This window comes from Oryctolagus cuniculus, chromosome 16 (genome assembly GCF_051225735.1).
Source record: "Oryctolagus cuniculus isolate XC-2025 breed Fujian yellow rabbit chromosome 16, ASM5122573v1, whole genome shotgun sequence".
Lineage (NCBI taxonomy): Eukaryota > Metazoa > Chordata > Mammalia > Lagomorpha > Leporidae > Oryctolagus > Oryctolagus cuniculus.
Window position 1 is genome coordinate 17137675 of NC_142882.1, and position 27039 is coordinate 17164713.

A 27039-nucleotide genomic window follows, 5' to 3' on the forward strand; every position below is an offset into this window, starting at 1 on the left:
TTTCATCCTAATCAGAGGAAAATAACTTTCATCCCTGTTTTATTCAAATACTATGCAAAAAATCCCAAATATAAAATATTGATCATTTCTATTGATTGCTGGGGGTGCAGTATCTTGATTTTATTCAATGCAGGGGCCAGTGGTGAGGCATAGCGTGTAAAGCTCACGCCTGCAGTGCCAGCATCCATATGGGCGTTGGTTTGAGTCCTTGCTGCTCCACTCCTAATCCAGCTCTCTGCTGTGTCTTGGGAAATAGTCAAAGATGGCCCAGGTGCTTGGGCCCCTGCACCCATACGGGACCTGGAAGAAGGTCCTGGCTCCTGGCTGCAGATCAGTGCAGCTCCAGCCATTGCAGCTGACTGGGGAGTTAACCTGCAGATGGAAGACCTAACTCTCTCTCTCTCTCTCTCTCTCTCTCTCTCTCTCTCTGCTTCTGCCTCTATAATTCTGCTTTCCAAATAAATAAATCTTTAAAAATATATTAAATGCAATGTTCATAATGAGAAAGTTTTTTTATGCTCCATTCATCTTCATAAATTTTCACCATTTTTCTGATTTTGTGCTTTTATGAAACGAGATGCATACTCAAAAAAGTGGGCTACCTTTTAAAATTCTTGTCCAATATTGATCCTAACCAGGACCTGGTGTACTTTAAATTTTAATAAGTGGCCGGCACCCTGGCTCACTAGGCTAATCCTCCACCTTGTGGCACCAGCACCCCGGGTTCTAGTCCCAGTCGGGGCGCCAGATTCTGTCCTGGTTGCCCCTCTTCCAGGCCAGTTCTCTGCTGTGGCCAGGGAGTGCAGTGGAGAATGGCCCAAGTCCTTGGGTCCTGCACCCCATGGGAGACCAGGAGAAGTACCTAGCTCCTGCCATCGGATCAGCGTGGTGCTGCCACGGCCATTGGAGGGTGAACCAACGGCAAAAAGGAAGACCTTTCTCTCTGTTTCTCTCTCTCACTGTCCACTCTGCCTGTCAAAAAAAAGATTTAATATGTATACTTGGACCAAATACATAAAATCATACATTATCACTGATCACATAGATGGAATTAGTGCATGGTGCTATCTTAATCATTAAAGAATAACTAGCATTTAGGAGGTATTTTCTATTTTTCATTTTTCTGAAAAAATTTATTTATTTGAAAGGCAGAGTTACAGAGAGGCAGAGACACAGACAGGGATCACCCATCCCCTGGTTCACTCCCCAAAAGGCCACAACTGCTAGAGCTGGGCCAGGCCAAAGCCAGGAGCCTGGAATTCCATCCAGGTCTCCACACCGAGACCGATGGAAGGAGCCCAGGCACTTGGGTCATCACCCACTGCCTTCTCAGGTACAGTTGCACAGAGCTGGACCAGAAGTGGGCAGCAAGGACAGGAACCTGCAGTCACACGAGATGCTAGCATTGAGGTGGTGATTTAACCTGCTGTGCTACAATACTGGCCCCAGCATCACTGTGTTGAATGATGTTTGTGGATGATAGAAAGCTTGGGAACTGAATCTGGGTCCAGATGAGGACTCCAAAGTGACTGGGAGGCCCTCAGAGCCATCACTGGCTTGGCCAAGGCTAAGAGCTCCAAGCTTATAACCTGGTGACCTTGCAGAGAGGCCTAATCAAGAAGAGAGAAATCTCTGGCTGTAGCCAGAGTTCTCCATTGCTGCCTGGAGGCACTGTGGAAATTCCCCTTCATTGAGGCCAGAATCTGTAACCCTGAAGTTTCCTAATTCTCTGGAAGGTCCTTCAGAAACCTAAGCATTTTCTGCTTAGCCTAAAGCTCTCCTGTGGTCAGATATCCCAAGGGTCTCTATCCTAAAGCAGATGAGAATTTCTTGTTGAATAAACAGAACCATGAGGTGTCATCTAAATGGAATATGTCATCTTATGAGCCTATGCTCATGGGTATATTGGAGGGTGAGAAAGTGGAGGGAGGTAAAGTGGGTCATGGGAAGACTTCAAAGGTCTTTTATTATGTTCATTTTAATTTTTATTAATTTTAACAGATTCAATATGATTTGTGGATGTAAGGCTAAGAACATAATGAAATTCCCCTCCTCCCTCCCTCCCTTTTTCCCTCCTTCCTACCATCCTTCCTTTTACCTTTCTTTGTTTTTAGTTTTTGAGATGACATATTTTAAATTTACATTACAGTACACTGGCTTACTACTTCACTGAATATGAAGCTTAAGTAAAAAGCAAAAAGAATATAGTTTAGTAAGAATATAGATAATAGCTTTAAACAACAATTGAATGGAAAAATGACCATTTCACCCATATTCGTGGTTTTTTGTCATTTAATCATTCATAATTTTTTCAGTAAAATAGAACCAATGACAAAGTAACACCTAAATATTTCCTGTGTGTTTATAAGATAATTAAGTTCATTTAGACTTTAAGCCATTTCCTCCCAACAGTTAATGTACATGAATAATTTTATGCATATTGCAATGCAAATAATCATACAATACATTTTGTGTACTATAATAGTATTCACAGATCATGAAACACATATGTATTGGTCTTGTGGGGATAGGCTTATTTCACTAAGTATGATGATTTCCAGTTGCATCCATTTTGTTGTGAAAGACAGAATTTCATTCTTTTTTACAGCTGAGTGATATCTGGCAGTGTATACAACATCCACATTAGCAGGGAGCTGGATCAGAGTCAGGATTCAAACCTGCACCCACGTGGGACACCAGCACCACAGGCAACAGCTTTACTCACTACACCACTGCACCAGCCCCAAGTATAATGTTTAATTCATATAGACAACACGCTCACATAAGGTAGCTAGGTTTCCATTGCCTTATGCTTTCTTTGTATTTGGAACCTATAAGCTCTTGTGTTCTACTCCTTCATAAAATACTGTTGTGAATGATAGTCACCCCACTGTAATGTAGAGCACTAGAATTTCTTACTTCTCTCTCACTATATTTTGGTACCCAGTATCCAATCGCCCAAATTTTTTCACAGCTGTATCCCAGGTACCTAGAAGATCTGGTACACTATAGATTCCAGTAAATATTGTCGAGTGAATGAATTTGGTAAGAAACAGCTCTGGTTAATGGTAAAGTGAATTCACTTAAAAGCAGTAGTTTCTGAATCTCACTTGAATGATTGTATTGACATGCAGGAGTGCAAACTCCAACCAATGTGTAATAATGTAAAAATGTAAAGGGAAGGGAAGAAGTGAGTAGAAAAAGGGTAACAGGAATCACCATACGCTTCACACCAAGTACTCACAGGGTAGTTTTGACCAAAGATGGAGAAACAGAGTGGGTAAGCATCAAAACTCTGTACAGTTCAGAGGCGGCATATATTTGTCCCACTGCTGTGACTTCCGGCAGCTCCCAAATCCAGGAACGATGTTCCCATCACTGAACATGGAGTGTGAACCCGAGAAGACTTTGTAAAGCTCTCTTAATGTCCGTGTTCCTCAGGCTGTAGATGAAGGGGTTCAACATGGGAGTGACCACAGTGTACATCACCGAGGCCACCATGCCCTTCCAGGAAGAGGACGAGGCATCAGAACTGAGATACACCCCAAGGCCTGTCCCATAGAACAGAGAAACCACAGTTAGATGAGACCCACAGGTGGAGAATGCCTTGTATCTTCCACCAGTCGATGGAATTTTCAGAATGGAGGAGACAATTTGCATATAGGAGAAACAAACAAACAAAGCCAAGAAGAGCAGTCACCACGTAGAGCAGGGTGTAATTGATGAACGTGTCAGAGCAGGCAAGTACCAGGACCTGAGCAAGTTCACAATAAAAGTGTGCAACTACCCACCTGGTGCAGAAGGACAGCCTCAGCATCAACAGGGTCTGGATCAGGGCACACGACAGACTGATGCGCCAGGATACAAGAACCAGCAGGGTACAGAGGCGGGGATTCATGATGACTGGGTAGTGCAAGGGGTGGCAGATGGCCACAAAGCGATCGTAGGCCATCCAGGTGAGAAGTGTGTCCATGCCCCCAAAAACCATGAAGAAGTACATTTGAGTGATGCAGCCTGCGAAGGTGATGGAATAGTTCTGAGTCTTGATGTCCTGCAGCATCTTTGGGATGGTTGTAGAGATGAAACAGATGTCAGCCAAGGACAGGTTGGAGAGGAAGAAGTACATGGGCGTGTGGAGGTGGGCATGGGACCCATTGGCCAGGATGATGAGCAGGTTTCCAAGCACCGTGACCACAAGCATGAGCAGGAACAAACCAAATACCAGAGGTTGGTGCTTTGAGTCTTGAGAAAAGCCCAGGAGTAAAAATCCTAAAATACTTGTTCGATTTCCTGGTTCCATGTTGTTGACACATCAGCTAAACAGTTCAGGAAGAGAAGGCATGTGAAATAGACAATGAGCAGCCTTTCAATTCTCTCTGAATTTTCAATTCTTGAGGTGAAGAATTGAGAAAAACAAGCTTACTGTTACAAAACTTAGGAATTCTATAGTCTGTGACTTGTTATAGACAACATTTTGTAATGCTGACCAATAACTGTCCATTAGCCTCAGGGAGACAAATCTATTCCCTTTGGTTTTGTGTGTGTGTTGTTTTATTTGAAAGGCAGAGTTACAAAGAGGCAGAGGCAAGAGAGAGGTCTTCCATCCACTGGTCCACTCCCCAGATGGCCACAGCTGCTGGAGCCATGCCAAATCGAAGCGAGGGGATAGGAGCTTCTTCCAGGTCTCCCACATGGGTGCAGGGGCTCAAGCACTTGGGCTACCTTCCACTGCTATCCCATGCCATATCAGAAAGCTAGATGTGAAGTGGAGCAGTCAGGACTCAAACCAGTGCCCATATGCAATCTGGCACTGCAGGTGGTGGCTTTAGTCGCTATGCCACAGCACTGGACCCTCACCTATTCCTTTAATCTCTGACTTAGAGTCAAGGACTACAAACAGCAACTTTAGATCTTAGGGATAAAATAGCCCACATCTTCGCTAACACATAAGAGGCCCAGTGATCTAAAGGAAAGGTATAGGCCATCTTGCTTGTCTGGGGCACATCTGAAACCAGAAAACCACATCTGGGTAGTAAGAAAATATGAGAGCAGGGACAATAACTAGATATGATATTGAAGGGTAAGTAGGATGATGACTTACTTTCCAAGTTAAAGGAAGGAAGAAAGGGGAGGAGGGAGGAGAGAGGTGTGCATATTAGCAGGAAGCTAGCATTAGGAGCAGAGCCAGAACTCTGCCCAGGCTCTGTGATATAGGATGCAGGCATCCCCCCAAAAAAATCTTAACTAACCACTGCATCAAATGCCCACCTGCCTTACTTATTTTAGTGAGCAGATGTGCAGAGATCCTATGGGCCATGGCCAGGATTCTGGTGTTCCCTGGAATGGACTCTGCATGTTAATATCATCAGCAGCATTGCAAAATAAAATAATTCCATCCCCTCCCCTGCTAGGTCTATTGCAGGGAGTTCCTTCAAAGTGTCAAGCCTGATAACACATCTTTCTAAAGTGAACATCCAGTTGTATCACTCTCCTCCTAAAATCTCTTTTTTTTTTTTACAGGCAGAGTGGACAGTGAGAGAGAGAGACAGAGAGAAAGGTCTTCCTTTGCCGTTGATTCACGCTCCAATGGCCGCCGCGGCTGGCGCACTCTAGCCTGTGCACCGTGCTGATCCGAAGGCAGGAGCCAGGTGCTTTTCCTGGTCTCCCATGGGGTGCAGGGCCCAAGCACCTGGGCCATCCTCCACTGCACTCCCTGGCCACAGCAGAGAGCTGGCCTGGAAGAGGGGCAACCGGGACAGAATCTGGCACCCCGACCAGGACTAGAACCCGGTGTGCCAGCACCGCAAGGCAGAGGATTAGCCTAGTGAGCTGCGGTGCTGACCTCTCCTCCTAAAATCTTGAGATGTCTTTCTGGCACTGTCTTTCTGATTCTGTTCAGGATGCTGTCGGGAAAAATTACTAACAATGTGGCTGGCTTACAGATGACAGAAATTGCATGTGAGATTTCTAAAAGTCTGGGAGCCCTCTCTTATTTATTCTATTTCCTTAAGCACTTGTAGATCCACGCAAAAATAAATTTATCCTTTATTTCCATTTTCCATGAAGTTATGAAGTTTCATCATATAGTCCATGTGAACATTCAGGTTTTAGAACTAAATTCATAAAAGCAATTATTTGGCCAGAGAAAGGTTCTATTTCTGGGATAATCAAATCTTGTTCTTTCTGTCTACATTAAAAAGTTGAGACAATGAAAAATGTACAGTGGAAAACATAATTGTGGAGTGCAGCATTGTAGCACAACACTTGCATTGCCATCATCCATTCTGGCTTCCCTGCTTCCAATTCAGCTCCCGGCTAATACACCTGGGAAAGCTCTGCCACCCACATGGAAGACCCCTATGGAATTCCTGGCTCCCAGCTTTGGTGTGGCCCAGCCTTGACTATTGCAGCCATTTGGGAAGTGAACAAATGGATGGAAGATCTCTGTGTGTGTGTGTGTGTGTGTGCACATGCATGTGCACATGCCCCTCTCCCTCTGTCACTCTGCCTTTCAAACCAATGAATCTTGGTATATATTTAAAAATAGCACCAGCAAAATAATGATTCAAATGAGTCATGACATGATGGTTAGGAATATCGTAAGCTGCCCATGTATTAGAAACTTTCTGCCTACCTTTGGACCAAGGGTTAGACATCAGAAGCTGGGAGGATAGTCACCTCATTCATCCTAGTCCCTTTGTCCATGCACCCAATGAGTATGCCCTATTCTACTTTTACTGCCTAGAGTCGGAGGGCAGTTGTGCTAACTATCTTAGGAATAACCAAAGAATAAATGAGGGCTAGCGCTGTGGCGCAGTGGGTTAATGCCCTGGCCTGAAGCGCCAGCATCCTATATGGGCACCAGTTTGAATCCCAGCTGCCCCGCTTCCTATCCAGCTCTCTGTTTTGGCCTGTGATAGTAGAAGATGACCCAAGTCCTTGGACCCCTGCATTCACGTGGGGTCACCCGAGGAAACTCCTGGCTCCTGGAGCTTGCTCGCTCTCTCTCTGCCTCTCCTTTTTCTGTGTAACTCTGACGTTCAAATAAATACATAAATCTTTAAGAAAAAGAATGAATGAGGCAGCTTGTCAGTCACTGAACAAGTCCTGGAAACCATTCTGCAAGAAAGGAGTCTGGACAAGGGTATGTGTTAGCTGTTGTGATATGAAGACTAAGAGTGTGGCCTTTGTGTTCATGGTCCAGCCTCCAAGGTGCAGAGATAGTTGCAGAAAACAGTAATTGTAACACAGAGAATTAAGTGCTAAGGTGGATTACTGTGTGGAATACAGAGAGGAGCTCTAAGTTGAGAAGAGGGATGGGAGATGTCTGAATGCAAGAAGCAAGAAGCAACGTGTTCAGGCACTTTGCTCTTTTTTTTTTGTTTTGACAGGCAGAGTGGACAGTGAGAGAGAGAGACAGAGAGAAAGGTCTTCCTTTGCCATTGGTTCACCCTCCAATGGCCGCCACGGCTGGTGCGCTGCAGCCAGCGCACCACGCTGATCCAATGGCAGGAGCCAGGTACTTATCCTGGTCTCCCATGGGGTGCAGGGCCCAAGCACCTGGGCCATCCTCCACTGCACTCCCTGGCCACAGCAGAGAGCTGGCCTAGAAGAGGGGCAACCGGGACAGAATCCGGCGCCCCGACCGGGACTAGAACCCGGTGTGCCGGCACCACAAGGCGGAGGATTAGCCTAGTGAGCTATGGCGCAGGTGCACTTTGCTCTTAAGTAGAAAGTGGTAGATGAGAACAATCAAGAATGATGTTGGAGAGATGGGCACAGATGACATCTCTGAGAACCGGGAAAGGGAAATTGCACAGAGAATGGGGCTGTGAAGAGAATACCATACAGGGAGGGGTGGAGAGAGAATGAATGAATGAATGAATGAATACAATCAAAGGACTAATGTGATATGAATTATTGCTGGTACCTGGAGGGAAAGATAAGTTTGGGGCAGACATAAAATATGGGGAGTCCTCACATCATTTGAATTGAAGGGACCCACTGAAGAATTATGTTGCCTAAGAAAGACAAGCATCAAGAGAGGTGCACAAGGAAATCAAGGGAAATCACAGGAAAGGGATATGGTGGGTTCCAGTGCACCCGTGTCATCCCCAAGAATTAAAGCAGGGGATGTCAGAGGGAACATGGTGTTGGGCTTGCCTGTGTCCTTCCCTTTTCTTCTCACAGCCCAACCCAAGTATTTCTGTACCACAGTCCAAGATGCTAGGGAATCCAGCCTTTGCTTTCTTGAAGGAATCTAATAAGAGCCCTGGATAAGGGTTAAGAGGGAAGGACAAGGACAGGTCTTTCTGGAAAGCAGGAAATGTTCCTAAGCAAGTGTAGGTCACAGAATTCAGAAGGCTTGGTCTGGGGGTGGTGGAGAATGGAGGATTTGGAGTACTTGGGTCATGTAACAAGAGAATAGATCTAGAAGGGTCCAGGACTTTGCTGTTAAAAATCTACAGTTCTATCAGGACCTTGGGGCATCCATCTGTGCAACTTGGACTGGAAATCATAACACTAGATGCTGTGGTCCAGGGAATTGCAGTGGCCAACAAAGACTAGCACCTCTCATCATCTTCTCAATCATGCCCACAAAGAAAACACAACCAAAGTGAAAACTCACTATGCAGTGGCTGCTATCACCAAGCAGTCTAATCATTCTTCCTTCCCAGAAATAACGTTCATCAAGTCTTGCTCCATGAACATTGCAGAGTTTACCCTACCTTATACTTAACAATAGGCAATGCCCTTTCCCCTCCCCTAGTTTCCTCAACACTTACCAGGCTATGCAGGCTCAGCAGCATGAACCCACCGAATCAAATGTCTAGAATCTCTTTCTCTTGTAGAGGGTGGACAATAAAAACAGAAGGTCAGGCCCCCAGCAGAGTGTGAGACAGAGCCAGGCATGTGGTACAGGGCCTGAATTACTTCTTCTGGAGATGATGTGAGTGTCTCGAGTGTGGGACCTTGATGACTATAAATTAGTGAGTTCCAAGTTGTGTCCTGGAGGCTGTATCCCCTCTGAAGCTGATTAGAATAATTGATCAGTGACGTGTTCATTCTCTGATCATTTTGGCTCCTCAAGGACAGGGTCAACACAAACAGGAGTCTCTAACCTGCCAATTCATGATCCCTGGGAGACTAACACTGAAGACATCTGTAATTTCTCTCTCCTACATTCTTCACCTCTGGGAAAAGTTAATCTTCCTTGGATTTCTTGGTGACAAATATGGCAGCATTTTTGACTTGTAGATTCCTAATAAGATGATGGTTGAGTAGAAAGAGTCCCAGGATTCACTGGAGCAGTGATGTCAAAATCTAGCCTAAACCAGGACTGCCTCAATATTTGTATCTTTTAAAGATTTATTTATTAAATTGAAAGAGTTAACATATATCATATTATAATATATTATTATATAATAATATATAATATAATATGAATTATATATAATTATATATTATATAATTGTTATAATTTGAGATAACATCTTTTAAATTTACATTACAGTAAAAAGGCTTAATACTTCATCAAATAAGAAGTTTAACAAGTAAAAAGCAAAAAGACCCTAGTTTAGTGGGAGTATAGACAATGATTATAAATAAGTAAATGGAAAAGTGACCATTTCACACATATTAACCAAATGTTAATCACAAATAAAAAATTAGATGTTTTTTTTCTTGGACTATTTGTTAACACTTTACTATGGTTATATATATATATGTGTGTGTGTGTGTGTGTGTGTGTGTGTGTGTGTACACACAGATATATAACAAAATATAGCATTTTAAGCATTTTCAAAAATGTTCCTTGGGAGCTGGCGCTGCAGTACAGTGGGTTAAAGCCCTGGTCTGAAGCTTCGGCATCCCATATGGGTGCCAGTTCTAGTCCTGGCTGCTCCTCCTCCAATCCAGCTCACTGCCATGGCCTGGGAAAGCAGTGGGGGTTGTCCCAGGTCCTTGGACACCTGCACCCATGTGGGAGAACTGGAGGAAGCTCCTGGCTCTTGACTTCAAATCAGCTCAGCTCTGGCTGCTGCAGCCATCTTGGGAGTGAACCAGCAGATAGCGGACCTCTCTCTCTGTCTCTTCCTCACTCTAACTCTGTCTTTCATATAAATAAAATGAATCTTTTTTAAAAAAGTTCTTTGAGTTATTTTGATCTACTTTAATGGCAGTATGATAGAAAGAAATCTTCCATCCACTAATTGACTCCCCAAAATGCCTGCAACAGCCAGAGCTGGGCCAGGCTGAACCCAGGAGCCCAAAGTTCCATCCTGGTCTCCTGTGTGTATGGCAAGGGCCCAAGCACTTGGACTATCATCTGCTGCCTCCCAGGTTGTAAGAGCAGGGAGCTGGATGAGAAATGGAATAGCTGGGGCTTGAATAGGCACTCCACAATGCAGGCACCCAAGAAACTGTTGAACATCTTTGCCACAGTGCCAGCCCCCATTGTAACCATTTCTCGGTGTATAGTTCGGTGGCACAAGATACACTCCAATGTTGTATACTGTTGCTGTGGATTCATTCTGAGAGGAGAAGCACAGTGGGGACAAGAGGTGTGGAATCACGACACAGACACCGGGAGTTGGGTGAAAGTGGGAAAGAGGCGAGCAGATTGCAGACTCATTGATTTCAGTTGGTGCAGCAGCTTATAGAGCCAAGGCAGCCAATCCGCTCAAGGGACAGTTAATGCCCTAGCCAATCACAGCCTGTTGCCAGGCAAACTCCTTTGCCAGTTGGGTTCCAAAGCCATCTAATCACAGTCTGTTGCCAGGCAGGCTCCATTGCCATGTGGTTTCCAAAGCCATTCCTGAGTAACTGACACTCACTTGGCAGCACCCACCTTGGCACGACCTTCTCATTCCACCACATTTCCCCCTTTTCATTTATTTTTGAGCACCGGGAGGCATGATCCTTGGCCATACCATTGTAGACCCCATTTCTACGTGGTCGCCGTATGCAGCTGTGCCTGTCTTAGGTTCTCCTCTGTGGATATTACCCATCATTGACTAACCAGCCCTCAAAATGGGAGGCCACAGGAGTTCTTGCTCAGATGGGGGTAGGAATGAGGGACATGGCATGACTACACACAGGCGATTGGCTGTTCAAATGGCTGACCAGAGCTAGTGGGGTAAAAGACAGTAGCAGATGTGACTGTGGGCAGTTCCTCAGGGCAGGATGCTAGGGCAGCAGCTTGATAATTTGGAGCAGGTGCATCTGCTAACAAGGCTCTCAGTCTTGTTCAGCTGCTTCTGGTTGACTGTCAGTTGCAGGCTTGATGTTTCTGGCTAGTACCCAAATAGGCTGTCCCACATTCTCTGGAAAGACACAAGCATATCCTTGGCCCTTGGTTAGCAGAAGACTTTTTATGGGTGTTGGAATCCAGGGCCTGAATTGTGAATCCACTTCAAGATTAATGGCAAACATGTGGGTGGGATGGGGTCTAGTGGCTGCCCTGAGAGCCTGGAGTGCCTGGGGACTGCCACAAAGTGGGGATCCTCACTGTGTGTGGATGAGATGATCTCACATGGGTTATCACCTCGAGGTTGTCTAAGTTCATCTCACGGATATTTGGGGGGTGGCTGACTAGGCATTGCTGTGTTGTCTGCTGTCATTTTCACTGTCAGAGCTCTCTCTCCCTAAGTCATCAACTGTTGCTTGTGAAGCAGCAGCCTGGAGTGGCAGGCTCTGATCACTCACATATTCATTATGTTTGGTAATCTGTGAGGGTTTCGGAGACGGGGGGTAATTTTCCCACATTTGAGGGCTCAAGAGCAGCGCACCACATCAATTCTAGCCAAAGGAAAGACACCCACAGCACTGTTACCATAACAAAACAAATTCCTAGCACCTCAGTGGCTGATGGCATTACACAGGGGGTTCCCTACGTTAGAGGAACAGACAGTGGTATATCAGATTGTAAGTATGGCCTGTGCTTAGGGGGGATTTCCTTGATTTGATAGGTCAAGGCCATATGCCCACACAGTATCACCAGAGTGTCACCTCTCTCGAGTGAGGGAAGATGACTTGGTTCCAAATTCTGGGATGATCAGTCCCTTATGTGAATTCGCCAGGTGAACTGAAAGTAAAAGGAGCCAAAAAGCGGTGTTATGCTTCTGGGCAGTGTGTGCCTAACCTGGGGTCACTTTGACCAAGGACAAGGACAAGGACAAGGAAAGGGGCATACAAGGGTGTTCTGTGCTTACCCTCACAGAACCAAACAGCACACAAAACACTGAGAGGCCTACTTGCCAAAATCAAGGGGGGACCTCACCAAGTCTGACACACTGTCTCCCAGTCATGTTGGGCACCAGATGTTGTGGATTCATTCTGAGAGAAGGAGCGTGGTGGGAGCAGGAGGCATGGAGTCACCACACAGTCCCCAGGAGTCGGGTAAAAGCAGGCCAGAGGTGAGCAGCCCGCAGATTCATTTATTTCAGTTAGTACAACAGCTTAAATAGCAGAGGCAGCCAGTCCAATCACGGAATGGTTTATGCCCTAACAATTCACAGCCTGTTGCCAGGCAACCTCCATTGCCAGGTGCTGTCTGAAGCCATTCCTGTGTAACTGACACTCGCTTGCCAGTGGCCATCTTGGCATGGCCTTCTCATTCCACCACAGTACACTGTCCTCTATCCAGTTCTTTTAGCTTTTCATCATCCCAAGCAGAAATCTGTACACCTTACAAAAAACAACTGCCCATTTTCTAACTCCAGCCCCAGGGCAGATGTTGTGTCCAGATAAGTAGATCCCCAAGAAGCTATCAGCAACCCAATCACACCAAACTGCAAAAGCAGGATTTATTCAAGAGTACAAGCCATGACAGGGACCCCATCCAACCAACCGGCACAGCGGAGGAAGGAGTGAGGCCTCGGTCTTGTTAGGGAGAGTTTTTAAAGCAAAAAAGGGCTACATCAGCAGGAAAAAAGAGTTACATCAGTGGGGGCTTACAGCATGGGAGCTTTGGGTGCAGGCAGTTACTTTGGCCTTGGTCTACTGAGCTAGCTGTCCCTGGTAAGCTTTGATATCTCCGGAATGCCTGAATGCCTGCTTCTACAAGGACTTGGGTCTGCTATGGGAAACGGAGGCTGCTTTTTTTATTGTTTTAAAATGGAGTCACTTTGGCTCTTCACAGCCTCTATTCTTCAGTAGTGTCTATGAATTCTCTATCTGGGTTCCTCACTGAAGTGGAATCAGACAATGTCTGACATTTTGTGTCTGCTTTATTTTAGTTCCATAATGTTTTCAAGGTTCAACTATGGTATGTATCAAAATTCCACTCTTTCTAAATTTCTTGTTTCATGGTGATAAAATTCACATCAAATCTATCAAGTTAGTAATTTTTCAAGCTTTACTGAGGTATAATTAACAAATAAAAATCATAGATTTTGATGTTGTAATATACCTATAAGTTGTGAAATTATTACTACAATCAAGTGGACAATTCCATCACCTCACATGATTACCATTTGTGTGTGTGTGTGTGTGTGTGTGTCTGTGTGTGTGGTGAGAACACGGAAGATCTACTCACCACGGCAAACATTTGGCACAGAGGTTAACACACCAGTTGGGATATCTGCAACCCATATCAGAGTAACTGGGATTGAGTCCCAACCCTGCTTCTAATTCCAGATTCTTGATAATGTGTACCCTGAGAGGCAGCCAGCAATGGCTCAATTACTTGGGTCCCTGCTAGATTAAATTCCTGGTTCATGGCTTCAGCCTGGCTCAGCCTTAGCTGTTGTAGATATTTGGAGAGTGAATCAATGGATGGATGACCTCTGTCAGTCTTTGTCTGTCTCTGCCTTTCTGAATAAATAAATACTTTTTAAATATACTCAGCAATTTATAAGTATACAATAGTTATAAATTTAGTATTGAGTCTATTTACATTGTTGCATAACCACCACCAATATCTATCTACAAAACATCTTTCATCTTCCCAAACTGAAGCTCTGTACCCAACAAACACTAACTCCCAGTCCTTACACCTCCCCTGCCAACCTCTGGCACCCACCATACTACTTTCTCTATGAATTTGACTACTGTAAGTTACAGATACTTGTGCAATCCTACAATATTTGTTCTTTGGGGATTGACTTCTTTCATTTAGTATAATGTATATTCATGGTTCACTCACACTGTTCCGTGTGTGTGAAATTCCATCCTTTTTCAGGCTGAATAATAAATATCCCATTGTAGGTATAGGTTTTGTTGTTTCACCTGCCCAAGGATGCTGTATTGCTCCACTTTCGGCTGTTGTGGATAATACTCCTATGAACATGAGTGCACAAGTGTTTCTTCCAGTCCCTACTTTATACTACTCCAATTTTTTTTTTTGCCTTAGTACTTCCTACACTTGAAATGTTACTGGTTCACCTTTTTGTGAGCAACCATGGCTCCCAGAACTGGAACCATCGTAGTTTCTCAATAGATATTTACTCTGAATACCTAAGATTTAAGGAAGAAGAAGAGATTGAAAATGAAATAATTAGGACCAGTGTGTGAATTTAGCCTAGTCTGAGACGCAAGCTCAGAAGCCGGCTTCCCACAGCAGAGTACCTGTGTCCAGCACTTGACTCTGGCTCCTGACTCTAGTGTCCTGCAAATGCAGACCCTGGGAGGTGGCAGTGATGGCTCAATTGATCAGGTTTCTGCCACCCACATGGGAGACCTAGATTGAGTTCTGGGCTGCTGGCTCCTCCTACAGTTGGGCTGGTGCAGCATTCGGGTGAGTTAACAGAGTTGATGGTCAACTTTCTCTGCCTCTCTCTCTTTCCCTCCTTCTCACATGAACAATAATTTAAATTTTAAAAAAGGAAGATCCCCCTACCCCAATTAAACATTTATAAGTACACTATTTTTTCTCCTCAAATACCACAAGGAAGCAGCTCCACTAACAAGTAAAGTTTAAGCAACTAGTGCTCTCAAGGGATCAATCTAGAACTCCTGAGGTTGTTATAGTTCATCACTGAGGAAAAGAAAAAAGATAACAAGGACAGAGAGAAAAAGGTTTTTCTCCTTATACATCTGTTTCCCACATGTCCTAGAGCTAAAAGGGGAAAATAATCTAAAAATCTGATGGCATTGCTGGCAACAGCTTAACCCTCTGTGCAACAATGCCAGCCCCACTCCCAACTGCTTGGGGTGGTTCTGGTTGTTTGCACACAACATACACTTTTGGGTGATTCCTTATATCCAGTCAGATTGTTTGAGAGTCATTGAAATACATCTCCTTTCCATAATGAGTATGGTCACATGTAGCCTCAGCAATTTGAAAGGCACAATTGTCAGGTATAGAAAACATGTTTGTCAGGATTATAATACCAACCTTTTCTACACTGATGGAAGCCCATATGATTCTCTTCAGTGAGTGTCTGAATTAGTATCAGTAGGAGCAATTGTTAGACAAGCTAAAAATTGGAATGAGTGTCATATACAGATAGGAGATTTATATAGGAAAATGTTGGCTGCTTCATCTGCTGGCTGATTGGTGCCCGTGACAATACATAACTGCTACTTAAGTGGGCCCTTTACTATCACCAGTAACTTCAGTATTAGAGTCCTCACGTGTTGTTTCTTTATTGTCTGCCTTTAGAAGTCCCACTTGCCTTCCAAATAGCTCCTTAGGCATGTGGAACCAGAAATGCACACCTGGAATTGGCTAAATGTGTATGTTTCTCCCTGAAGGCCAGTCCAAGGGCACAATCTCTATTCATACTCTATGCCCATCCAATACTGGATTTTTTGTTTTCTAATTAGGTTTTCTGGGTTCATTATGTATTCTGGATAGTAATCCTTTGTCAGAAGAATAGCTTAAATATGTTCTCACCTTATGTTGGTTGTTTCTTCATTTTGTGGATTGCTTCCTTGACTGTGCAGAAGTTTCTCTCTTTGATACAATCTGATATGTTTTTGCTTTTCCTTTTTTGTGCTTTTGGAATCTTATTCAAAAAAAAGGCATTGTCTGTGCTATTGTATTGAAGTGGTTCCCTTTTTTTCTAGTAGTTTGATAGTTTTGGGTCTTACATTTAGATATTTGATCCATTTTGAGTAGATTTTTGTATAGGAGGAAGGGAACATCTTAGTTCAATTCCCTGGCCAGTAACTGAAGAGACAGTCCATGCTCCAATGTGTGTTTTCAACAACTTTGTCAAAGTTGACTGTAGACTCATGGATTCACTTTTTTGATCTCCAATCAGTCCCTTGGTTCTACATGACTATTTTTATGCAAGTTCCATGCTGTTTTAGTTGAAATAGCTCTGTATACATTTAGATATTTGATCCATTTTGAGTAGATTTTTGTATAGGAGGAAGGGAACATCTTAGTTCAATTCCCTGGCCAGTAACTGAAGAGACAGTCCACGCTCCAATGTGTGTTTTCAACAACTTTGTCAAAGTTGACTATAGACTCATGGATTCACTTTTTTGATCTCCAATCAGTCCCTTGGTTCTACATGACTATTTTTATGCAAGTTCCATGCTGTTTTAGTTGAAATAGCTCTGTGGAATGTCCTGAAATCTAGTATTCTGGTGCCTCCTGCTTTGTTGTTTTTGTTCAAGATTGAATTTTATAAATTTTTAATAGTTCCATGAAAAATGTAGTTGGTATTTTCATGGAGACTGCATTGAATCTGGAAACCTCTTCAGAAAGTATGGACATTTTAATTATATCTTGCAATCTTTTTTGTTTTGTTTTCTTTACCTCTTTCAGTAGTGTTATGTAATTTTCATGGTAGAGATCTTTCACACCAATGGTTAAATGGATTGCAAGGCATAACAATTTTTTGTAATTACTTCTTTCTGGTGCAGTCCATTATTGGTGTATAGAAATGCTACTGAGTTTTGCACACTGAATTTGTACCATGCAACTTTACTGAACTTGTTTTTCAGTTCCACTAGTCTCCTGGTGAATGTATTCAGCTTTATTTCCATACAAACTCATGTCCTCTAATAACAGGGGCAATTTGATGTCTTCCTTTCCTATTTGTCTGCCTTTTATTTCTTTCCCTTGCCTAACTGCTTTGGCTAAAACTTCCAATGCTATACTGAATAAGAGAAGTGAAGTTTGACAGCCTTTTCTGGCTCCAGATCTTAGAGGACATGGTTTCAGGCTTTGCTCCTTCCAGTATCACGTTGGCTATGGGTTTGTCCCATCTGGCCTTTACTGTGTTGAGGTGTATTCCTTTTATACTAATTTATTTAAGGTTTTTGGTCACAAGTAGATGCTGAATATTGCCAAATGCTCTCTGCATCTACTGAGGTGATCATATGAATTTTGCCCTTTTTCCTGTTGATGTGATATATTACTTATTGACTTGCATAGGCTGAATATATCTGAATCCCTGATAGAACTCATACTTCATCATACTAAAGGACTTTTGTTGGTGTGTGTATTGTATGCCAATTGTTAGTATACAGCTGAGAATTTTTGCATCTGTGTTCATCAGGGATATTGACCTAGAGTTTTTTCTGTTGTGTCCTTGACTGGTTTTGAAATCAAGGTAATGCTAGCCTCATAGAATGCATTTGGAAGGGTTCCCTTCCTTTCAATTACTTGGGAGTACTTTGAGATTAATTGCTGTTAGTTCTTCCTTAGGAGTTTGCTAGCATTCAGCAGTGAAGCCATCTGGTCCTGGGCTTTTCTTTGTCTGGAGACTTCTTGTTACACTTCCATCTCACTACTTTTTATTGGTCCATTCAGGTTTTCTTTGTTGTTCAATCCTGGTCAGTTACAGGTGTAGAAATTTGTCCTCCTCTTCAAAGTTTTCCATTTTGTTGGTGTGTAGTCATTCATAATAGTCTGCAATGCCTCTTTATACTTCTGTGGTGTCATTTGTAATGTCTCCTTTTCCATCTCTGCTTTTATTTATTGAAGTCTGCTTTCTTGTTTTACTCTAGCTAAAGATGTATGTTTTATCTTTTCAAAAATCCAAATTTTTTACTTCATTAATCTTTTCTATTTTAGTTTCTATTTTATTTATTTCTGCTCTGATATTTCTTTGTTTCCTTATAACGTTGGGCTTGGTTGTATCTTGCTTTTCTAGGTCCTTAAGATGTAGTTAGGTTGTGGTATGTGTGTGTGTGTGTGTGTGTGTATGTGTAGGGCTCACTGTTATAAACTTTTCATTAGAATTGCTTCCGCTATGTCATAAGTTTCGGGTTGTTGTGTTTCTATTTTCTTTTTTTTTAACTTTTATTTAATGAATATAAATTTCCAAAGTACAGCTTATGGATTACAATGGCTTCCCCCACATACCGTCCCTCCCACCCACAACCCTCCCCTTTCCCACTCCCTCTCCCCTTCCATTCACATCAAGATTCATTTTCGATTATCTTAATATACAGAAGATCAGCTTAGTATACATTAAGTAAGGATTTCAACAGTTTGTTCCCACACAGAAACATAAAGTGAAAAATAATAGATGATTTTTTTAAATGATGAAATCAGATCAGACCTATTGTCATGTTTAATCCCAGTGAGAGTCAAGCTGGGAGTTGATAATATCTTTTTTTTTTTTTGCAAAGGATCAGTTTAGTATATATTACGTAAAGATTTCAACAGTTTGCACCTCCATAGAAACACAAAGTGAAATATATTGTTTGAGTACTCATTATAGCATTAAATCTCAATGCACAGCACAATAAGGACAGAGATCCTACATGAGGAGTAAGTGCACAGTGACTCCTGTTGTTGACTTTACCAATTGACACTCCTGTCTATGGCATCAGTAATCTCCCTATGCTCCAGTCATGAGTTTCCAAGGCTATGGAAGCCCCTTGAGTTCTCCGACTCTTATCTTGTTTAGACAAGGTCATATTCAAAGTGGAGGTTCTCTCCTCCCTTCAGAGAAAGGTACCTCCTTCTTTGAAGTCCTGTTCTTTCCACTGGGATCTCACTCACAGAGATCTTTTTGCCAGAGTGTCTTGGCTTTCCATGCCTGAAATACTCTCATGGGCTTTTCAGCCAAATGCCTTTAGGGCTGATTCTGAGGCCAGAGTGCTATTTAGGACATCTGCCATTCTATGAGTCTGCTGAGTATCTCACTTCCCATGTTGGATCACTGTCCCCTTTATTTATTCTATCGGTTAGTGTTAGCAGGTACTAGACTTGTTTATGTGCTCCCTTTGACTCTTAGTCCTTTCATTATGATCAATTGTGAACTGAAATTGATCACTTGGACTAGTGAGATGGCATTGGTACATGCCACCTTGATGGGATTGAATTGGAATCCCCTGGTATGTTGGGGCAAGTCAGCTTGAGCATGTCCCAAATTACACATCTCTTCCCTCTCTTATTCCCACTCTTATGTTTAACAGGGATCACATTTTAGTTAATTTTCAACACTTAAAAATAACTGTGTATTAATTACAGAATTAAACCAGTCATATTAAGTAGAACAGACAAAAAAACTACTAAGAGGGATAATGTATTAAGTCGTTCATTAACAGTCAGGGCTATGCTGATCCAGTCACCGTTTCCCATAGTGTCCATTTCACTTCAGGAGGTTTCCTTTTTGGTGTTCAGTCAGTTGTCACCGATCAGGGAGAACATATGGTATTTGTCCCTTTGGGATTGGCTTATTTCACTCAGCATGATGTGTTCCAGATTCCTCCATTTTGTTGCAAATGACTGGATTTTGTTGTTTCTTACTGCAGTATAGTATTCTAAAGAGTACATATCCCATAATTTCTTTATCCAGTCTACCGTTGATGGGCATTTAGGTTAGTTCCAGGTCTTAGCTATTGTGAATTGAGCTGCAATAAACATTAGGCTGCAGACCGCTTTTTTGTTTGCCAATTGAATTTCCTTTGGGTAAATTCCAAGGAGTGGGATGGCTGGGTCGAATGGTAGGGTTATCTTCAGGTTTCTGAGGAATCTCCAGACTGACTTCCATAGTGGCTTGACCAGTTTGCATTCCCACCAACAGTGGGTTAGTGTCCCTTTTTCCCCACATCCTCGCCAGCATCTGTTGTTGGTAGATTTCTGCATGTGAGCCATTCTAACCGGGGTGAGGTGAAACCTCATTGTGGTTTTGATTTGCATTTCCCTGATTGCTAATGACCTTGAACATTTTTTCATGTGCCTGTTGGCCATTTGGATTTCCTCTTTTGAAAAATGTCTATTGAGGTCCTTGGCCCATCTCTTAATTGGGTTGTTGGTTTTGTTTTTGTGGCGTTTCTTGATCTCTTTGTAGATTCTGGTTATTAACCCTTTATCTGTTGCATAGTTTGCAAATATTTTTTCCCATTCTGTCAGTTGTCTCTTCACTCTCCTGACTGTTTCTTTTGCAGTACAGAAACTTCTCAATTTGATGCAATTCCAATAGTTGATTTTGGCTTTGACTGCCTGTGCCTCCCAGGTCTTTTCCAGAAATTCTTTGCCTGTGCCAATATCTTGAAGGGTTTCTCCAATGTTCTCTAGTAACTTGATGGTGTCAGGTCGTAGATTTAGGTCTTTAATCCATGTTGAGTGAATTTTTGTGTAAGGTGTAAGGTAGGGGTCTTGCTTCATGCTTCTGCATGTAGAAATCCAATTTTCCCAGCACCTTTTATTGAATAGACTGTCCTTGCTCCAGGAATTAGTTTTAGATCCTTGATCAAATATAAGTTGGCTATAGATGTTTGGGTTGATTTCTGTGATTTCTGGTGTTTCAATTCTGTTCCATTGGTCTATCCATCTGTTTCTGTACCAGTACCATGCTGTTTTGATTACAACTGCCCTGTAGTATGTCCTGAAATCTGGTATTGTGATGCCTCCGGCTTTGTTTTTGTTGTACAAGATTGCTTTAGCTATTCGAGGTCTCTTGTGCCTCCATATAAATTTCAGCACCAATTTTTCCAGGTCTGAGAAGAAGGTCTTCGGTATCTTGATTGGTATTGCATTGAATTTATAAATTGCTTTTGGGAGAATGGACATTTTGATGATATTGATTCTTCCAATCCATGAGCATGGAAGATTTTTCCATTTCTTGGTATCCTCTTCTATTTCTTTCTTTAAGGTTTTGTAATTCTCATTGTAGAGATCTTTAACATCCTTGGTTAAGTTTATTCCAAGGTATTTGATTGTTTTTGTAGCTATTGTGAATGGGATTGATCTTAGCAGTTCTTTCTCAGCCATGGCATTGCTTGTGTATACAAAGGCTGTTGATTTTTGTGCATTGATTTTATATCCTGCCACTTTGCCAAACTCCTCTATGAGTTCCAATAGTCTCTTAGAATAGTTCTTTGGATCCCCTATGTAAAGAATCATATCGTCTGCAAAGAGGGATAGTTTGACTTCTTCCTTCCCATTTGTATTCCTTTAATTTCTTTTTCTTCTCTGATGGCTCTGGCTAAAACTTCCAGAACTATGTTAAATAGCAGTGGTGAGAGTGGGCATCCCTGTCTGGTGCCAGATCTCAGTGAAAATGCTTCCAACTTTTCCCCATTCAATAGGATTCTGGCTGTGTGCTTTTCATAAATTGCTTTGATTATATTGAGGAATGTTCCTTCTATACCCACTTTGCTTAGAGTTTTCATCATGAAAGGGTGTTGAATCTTATCGAATTCTTTCTCTGCATCTATTTAGATAATCATATGGTTTTTCTTCTGCAGACTGTTAATGTGGTGAATCACATTGATTGATTTGCGAATGTCAAACCATCCCTGCATACCAGGGATAAATCCCACTTGGTCTGGGTGGATGATTTTCCTGATGTGTTGTTGTATTCTATTGGTGAGAATTTTATTGAGGATTTTTGCGTTTATGTTCATCAGGGATATTGGTCTATAATTTTCTTTCAGTGCTGCATCTTTCTCTGGCTTAGGGATTAAGGTGATGCTGGCTTCATAGAAAGAATTTGGGAGGATTCCATCTTTTTCGATTGTTCTGAATAGTTTGAGAAGAAATGGAATCAGTTCTTCTTTAAATGTCTGGTAGAATTCAGCAGTGAATCCATCTGGTCCTGGGCTTTTCTTTGTTGGGAGGGCCTTTATTACTGTTTCAATTTCTGTTTCAGTTATGGGTCTGTTTAGGTTTTCAATGTCTTCATGGTTTAATTTAGGTAGATTGCATGTGTCCAGGAATCTCTCCATTTCTGATAGGTTTTCTTGTTTGCTGGCATACAAGTCCTTGTAGTAATTTCTGATGATTCTTTTTATTTCTGTGGTATCTGTTGTTACATTTCCTTTTTCATCTCTGACTTTACTGATTTGGGTCTTTTCTTTTTTTAGTTAGTTGGGCCAATGGGGTGTCAATTTTGTTTATTTTTTCAAAAAACCAGCTCTTTGCTTGGTTGATTTTTTGTAATTTTTTTTGGATTCAATCCTGTTAATTTCTTCTCTGATTTTAATTATTTCTCTTCTCCTACTAGATTTGGGTCTGGTTTGCTGCAAATTTTCTAGGTTCTTGAGATGTGCTGAAAGCTCTTTTATTTGGTGCCTTTCCAATTTCTTGATATAGGCACCTATTGCTATAAACTTGCCTCTCAATACTGCCTTTGCCATATCCCATAAGTGTTGATACATTGTGTTGTTATCCTCATTTACTTCCAGAAAGTTTCTGATTTGTCTTTTGATTTCTTGAATGACCCAGTGTTCATTCAGGAGCATGTTGTTCAGTCTCCATGTGTTTGCATACTTTCTGGGGTTTCCTGAGTTGCTAATTTCCAGCTTCATTCCACTGTGGTCTGAGAAGCTGCATGGTATGATTCTAATTCTTTTAAATTTGCTGAGACTTGCTTTATGACCTAGTATGTGATCAATCCTAGAGAAGGTTCCATGCACTGCTGAGAAGAATGTAAAGTCTGTAGATGTAGGATTGAAAGTTCTGTAGATATCTGTTAGATCCATTTTGGCGATAGTGTCGATTAAATCTGCTGTTTCCTTGTTGATCTTCTGTCCGGATGATCTGTCTATTTCTGAGAGTGGAGTATTGAAGTCCCCCACTACTATTGTATTGGAATCTAAGTCTCCCTTTAAGTCCCTTAACATATCTTTTAAATAGACCGGTGCCCTGTAATTAGGTGCATATACATTTATAATAGTTACATCTTCCTGTTGAATTGAACCCTTAGTCATTATATAGTGTCCCTCTTTGTCTCTCTTAACAGTTTTTGTATTAAAGTTTATTTTATCTGATATTAATATGGCTACACCTGCTTTTTTTTGGTTTTTGTTGGCATGGAATATCTTTTTCTAACCTTTCACTTTCAGTCTGCATGCATCTTTGTTAGAGAGATGTGTTTCTTGTAGGCAACAGATAGTTGGGTGTTGTTCCTTAAGCCAGTCAGCCAGTCTGTGTCTTTTAATTGGATAGTTCAGGCCATTCACGTTTAATGTGACTATTGATACATAGTGACTTTGCCCTGCCATTTTCCCGGAAATATTTTCTAGTATATGCTTTGAGCTTCCCATGCTCTTTTACTGGTAGGTGTTCTTCCTTTCCCTTCTTTCATATTGATGGCCGTGTTTCTCTGTTTCTGAGTGTAGCACATCTTTAAGTATCTTTTGCAGGGCTGGACGAGTGGCCACAAAGTCTTTCAATTTCTGTTTGCTATGAAATGTCTTTATTTCACCTTCATTCACAAATGAGAGCTTGGCAGGATATAATATTCTGGGCTGGCAATTTTTCTCTCTTAGCACCTGTGCTATGTCTCGCCATTACCTCCTAGCCTGTAGTGTTTCTGATGAGAAGTCTGCTGTGAGTCTGATTGGAGATCCTCTGAGAGTAATCTGACGTTTCTCTCTTACACATTTTAGGATCTTTTCTTTATGTTTCACTGGGGTGAGTTTAATTACCACGTGTCATGGTGAGGATCTCTTTTGGTCATGTTTACTGGGGGTTCTATGAGCTTCCTGTACTAGGATGTCTCTGTCCTTCTCCAGACCCGGAAAGTTCTCTGCTAGTATCTCACTAAAAAGGCCTCCTAATCTTTTCTCTCTCTCCATGCCTTCAGGAACTCCTAGAATCTGAATGTTGGATTTTTTAATAGTATCCTGTAGATTCCCAACAATATTTTTTAGATTTCTAATTTCCTCTTCTTTTCTTTGGTTTGACTGTATCCTTTCCTGTTCTCTGTCTTCTAAGTCCGATATTCTCTCTTCTGCTTCACCCATTCTGTTTGTAAGGCTCTCTAATGTGTTTGTCATTTGATCTATTGAGCTCTTCATTTCATTTTGATTTCTCTTCACTATCACACTTTCCTGCTCTACTAGTTTCTGCATTTCATTTTGATTCTTCCTTAAAATTTCATTTTCACGAGAGAGATTTTCACTCCTGTACAATAAGGATTTCTGTAGTTCAAGGATTTGCTTTTGAAAACTTCTAAATGTTCTTATCATAAATTTTTTGAAATCCGTATCTTGCATTTCTTCTATCTCATCATCTTCATAATCTTGGCTTGGGGTGTTTTGTTTATTTGGAGGCATCATAATGTCATCATTGATCTTCCACAGCACCCTGCAGGCCGTGCTGCCTTGTTCAGGGGCACGGCCAAGGAGCACAAATCTGTTCTCCGTCCTGTGCGCAGGGACCCATGAGGGCTGAGGCTCTGTCCTGAGGACTGGCAAAAAGACAGGCTCGGGAAAGGGCCAGCTAACCCCTGTGGCACCTCTGGTGATGGAAAGCACAGGAACTATTACCACTGGATGTACTGGAAAGCTGAAGGGTGGGAGGCACATGCTATTGCCTCCTTCAGTGTTTGGGCAGGGACGGCATTATGGTGCAGCAGGTTAAACTGCTGCCTGCCACATGGTATCTCATCTTGGCACCAGTCGAGTCCAGGCTGCTCTGCTTCTGATCCATCTCCTTGCAAATGCACCTGGGGAAGCAGTGGAAGATAGTCTGAATGCCTGGACCTGTGACACTCACATGGGAGACCAGGATGGACTTGCAGGCTCCTGGCTCTGGACTGATGTAGCCCAGCCATTGCAGCCTTATGGGCAGTGAACCAGCAGACAGTAGATCTCTCTGTGTCTCTCTCTGTGCCTCTCACTGTGTCTCTCTGTGTGTGTGTCTCTCTGCGTCTCTCTGTGTGTCTCTCTCTCTGTGTCTCTCTGTGTGTCTCTGTGTGTGTGTCTCTGTGTGTTTCTCTGTGTGTTTCTCTCTGTGTGTGTGTGTGTCTCTCTCTCTGTGTCTCTCTGTCTCACTGTCTGTCTCTCTGTCTCTCTCTCTGTCTCTCTCTCTCTCTGTCTCTCTCCCTTTCAAATAAGCAAACCTTCTTTAAAACAAAACTAAGGTTCTCACCTGCCAGACATACTGTGTGAAACCCAGCAGAGTTATGTTTGCACAAAAAAAAAGACATTTGCTGTTTTTCCCTCACATGAAGAATGTTCCTTTTTTTAGTTGTAAAAATTTATTTTATTTGAAAGGAAAAGACTGGGATTAAGAGAGCAATGTTGTCCATCCACTGGTTCACTTCCTAAATGCCCATAGCAACCAAGGCTGGGCCAGGCCAAATCCAGAAGCTAGGAACTCAGTCCAGGTCTCCCACATGTGTGGCAGGGACCCAACTGCTTGAGTCATCACCTGCTGCCTCCAAGGATGCCTGTTAGTAGGAATTCAGAATCAGAGTGGAGCTAAGATTAAAAACCAGGCCCTACAGTATAGGATACAGGCATCCCAAATGGCACTAACACCCACCTCAAAATATGAGTATCATCAACAGAAATGAGAAGACCCTAAATTCTGCCTCTTTTGTGTTTATGAGAAGACTGATATTGAAACTGGCTTGATTTCTTGAGCACATGAAAAAAATTATGATTTATTTATTTTATTCAAAAAGCAGAGTTACAGAAAGAGAAGGAGCGACAGATCTTCCATCCACTGATTCACTCCCCAAATGGCTGCAACAGCTGGAGCTGGGCTAATCCAAAGCCAGGAGCTAGGTGCTTCTTCTGGGTCTCCAACATGAGTGCATGGGCCCAAGCATTTAGGCCACCCACTGCTGATTTCCCAGGCCATTAGCAGGAAGCTGCATCAGAAGTAGAGCAGCCAGGACTCAAACCAGAACCCTATGGGATGCCAGTACTGCTGGCAGAGGCTTAACCTACTGCACTACTGCACTTCCCTCTTGTGCACATTTTTAAATACTCCCATCACAGCTCATCCTCATGTCATGATGTATTCATCAGTCAAGAAACAAAACAAATCTAGGTATCTTAATGGAGTGAACGGAATATGGGCAATGGGTCCAATAGTTACTGCAAGACAAAGGCAAAGAGGGAAAAACGTGTGAACAGAAATGGTAACTGAAGGGGGTCTCTCAAACACTGAGGCCTGAGTGGAGAGAGAAGGGATTAGTGAAATGCACCACACTTCCAATGTAGTTAAGGTTAGTGACCATGAGTGATGTTTTATTAAAAAACTGAAAGTGGAAAATAGAGTAGTGATTTTAAGAGCACGAACCCAGGGCTTTCGCAGTGCCACAGTGGGTTAAAGCCTCAGCCTGCAGCACTGGCATCCCATATGGTTGCCAGTTCAAGTCCTAGATGCTCTACTTGCAATCCAGCTCCCTACTGATGGCCTGGGAAAGCACCAGAGTATGGCAAGTGTTTGGGTCCCTGCACCCATGTGGAAGACCCAGCAAGCTCTTGGCTTCAGATCAACTCAGCTCTGGTGTGGCCACTTGGGGAATGAACCAGTGGATGGAAGACCACTCACACACTCACTCACTCACTCTCCCTGCCTCCCTCCCTCCCTCCCCCACCCACCTTTCTCTGTAACTGTCTTTCAAATAAATAAAAAATATTTTTAAAAGCCCCAACCCAGCAGGAAAACTTCATTACCCATGACTCTCTGCTAGTCCCCTGCTTGACTCTCTTCCTGTGACACAGCCATATGATCCTGGAATGACTATGGCCAAAGTGGTTGGCCAGAAGGGTCTCCTAATGCCATTAAAGTGATGTTGAGAAGAATGCTTGTGTAAAGAGAAGCCCAAAAGTCATGGAGATGATGATAGATGCCTTCACATGCTGTGCCCTGAGGACTCTGACTCAGGAATTCTTGGAGCTGCCCATTTCAGTTCTAGGAGCACAAGGATGGCAAGGGCA

The 27039-nt window shown here is 42.6% G+C and overlaps 1 protein-coding gene and 1 long non-coding RNA gene across 3 annotated transcripts in view; one reads left to right on the top strand and one right to left on the bottom strand.

The window, feature by feature from the left end:
* LOC149121543 (uncharacterized) overlaps positions 1-27039 on the top strand; it is a 110158-nt gene that overhangs the window by 42528 nt on the left and 40591 nt on the right. The window contains exon 3 of one of the 2 annotated variants that reach the window (XR_016223317.1): positions 5521-6053. The exons of the other annotated variant lie outside the window; for it this stretch is intronic. This is a non-coding gene — a long non-coding RNA (uncharacterized LOC149121543). Of the gene's footprint in view, positions 1-5520; positions 6054-27039 lie in introns of those variants that run through there. 2 annotated transcript variants of the gene reach the window in all.
* Positions 3376-4300, bottom strand: LOC100347114 (olfactory receptor 7C1). The gene is given in 2 exon segments (XM_070059527.2): positions 3376-3676; positions 3678-4300. Coding segments are annotated over 2 exon segments (924 nt in total).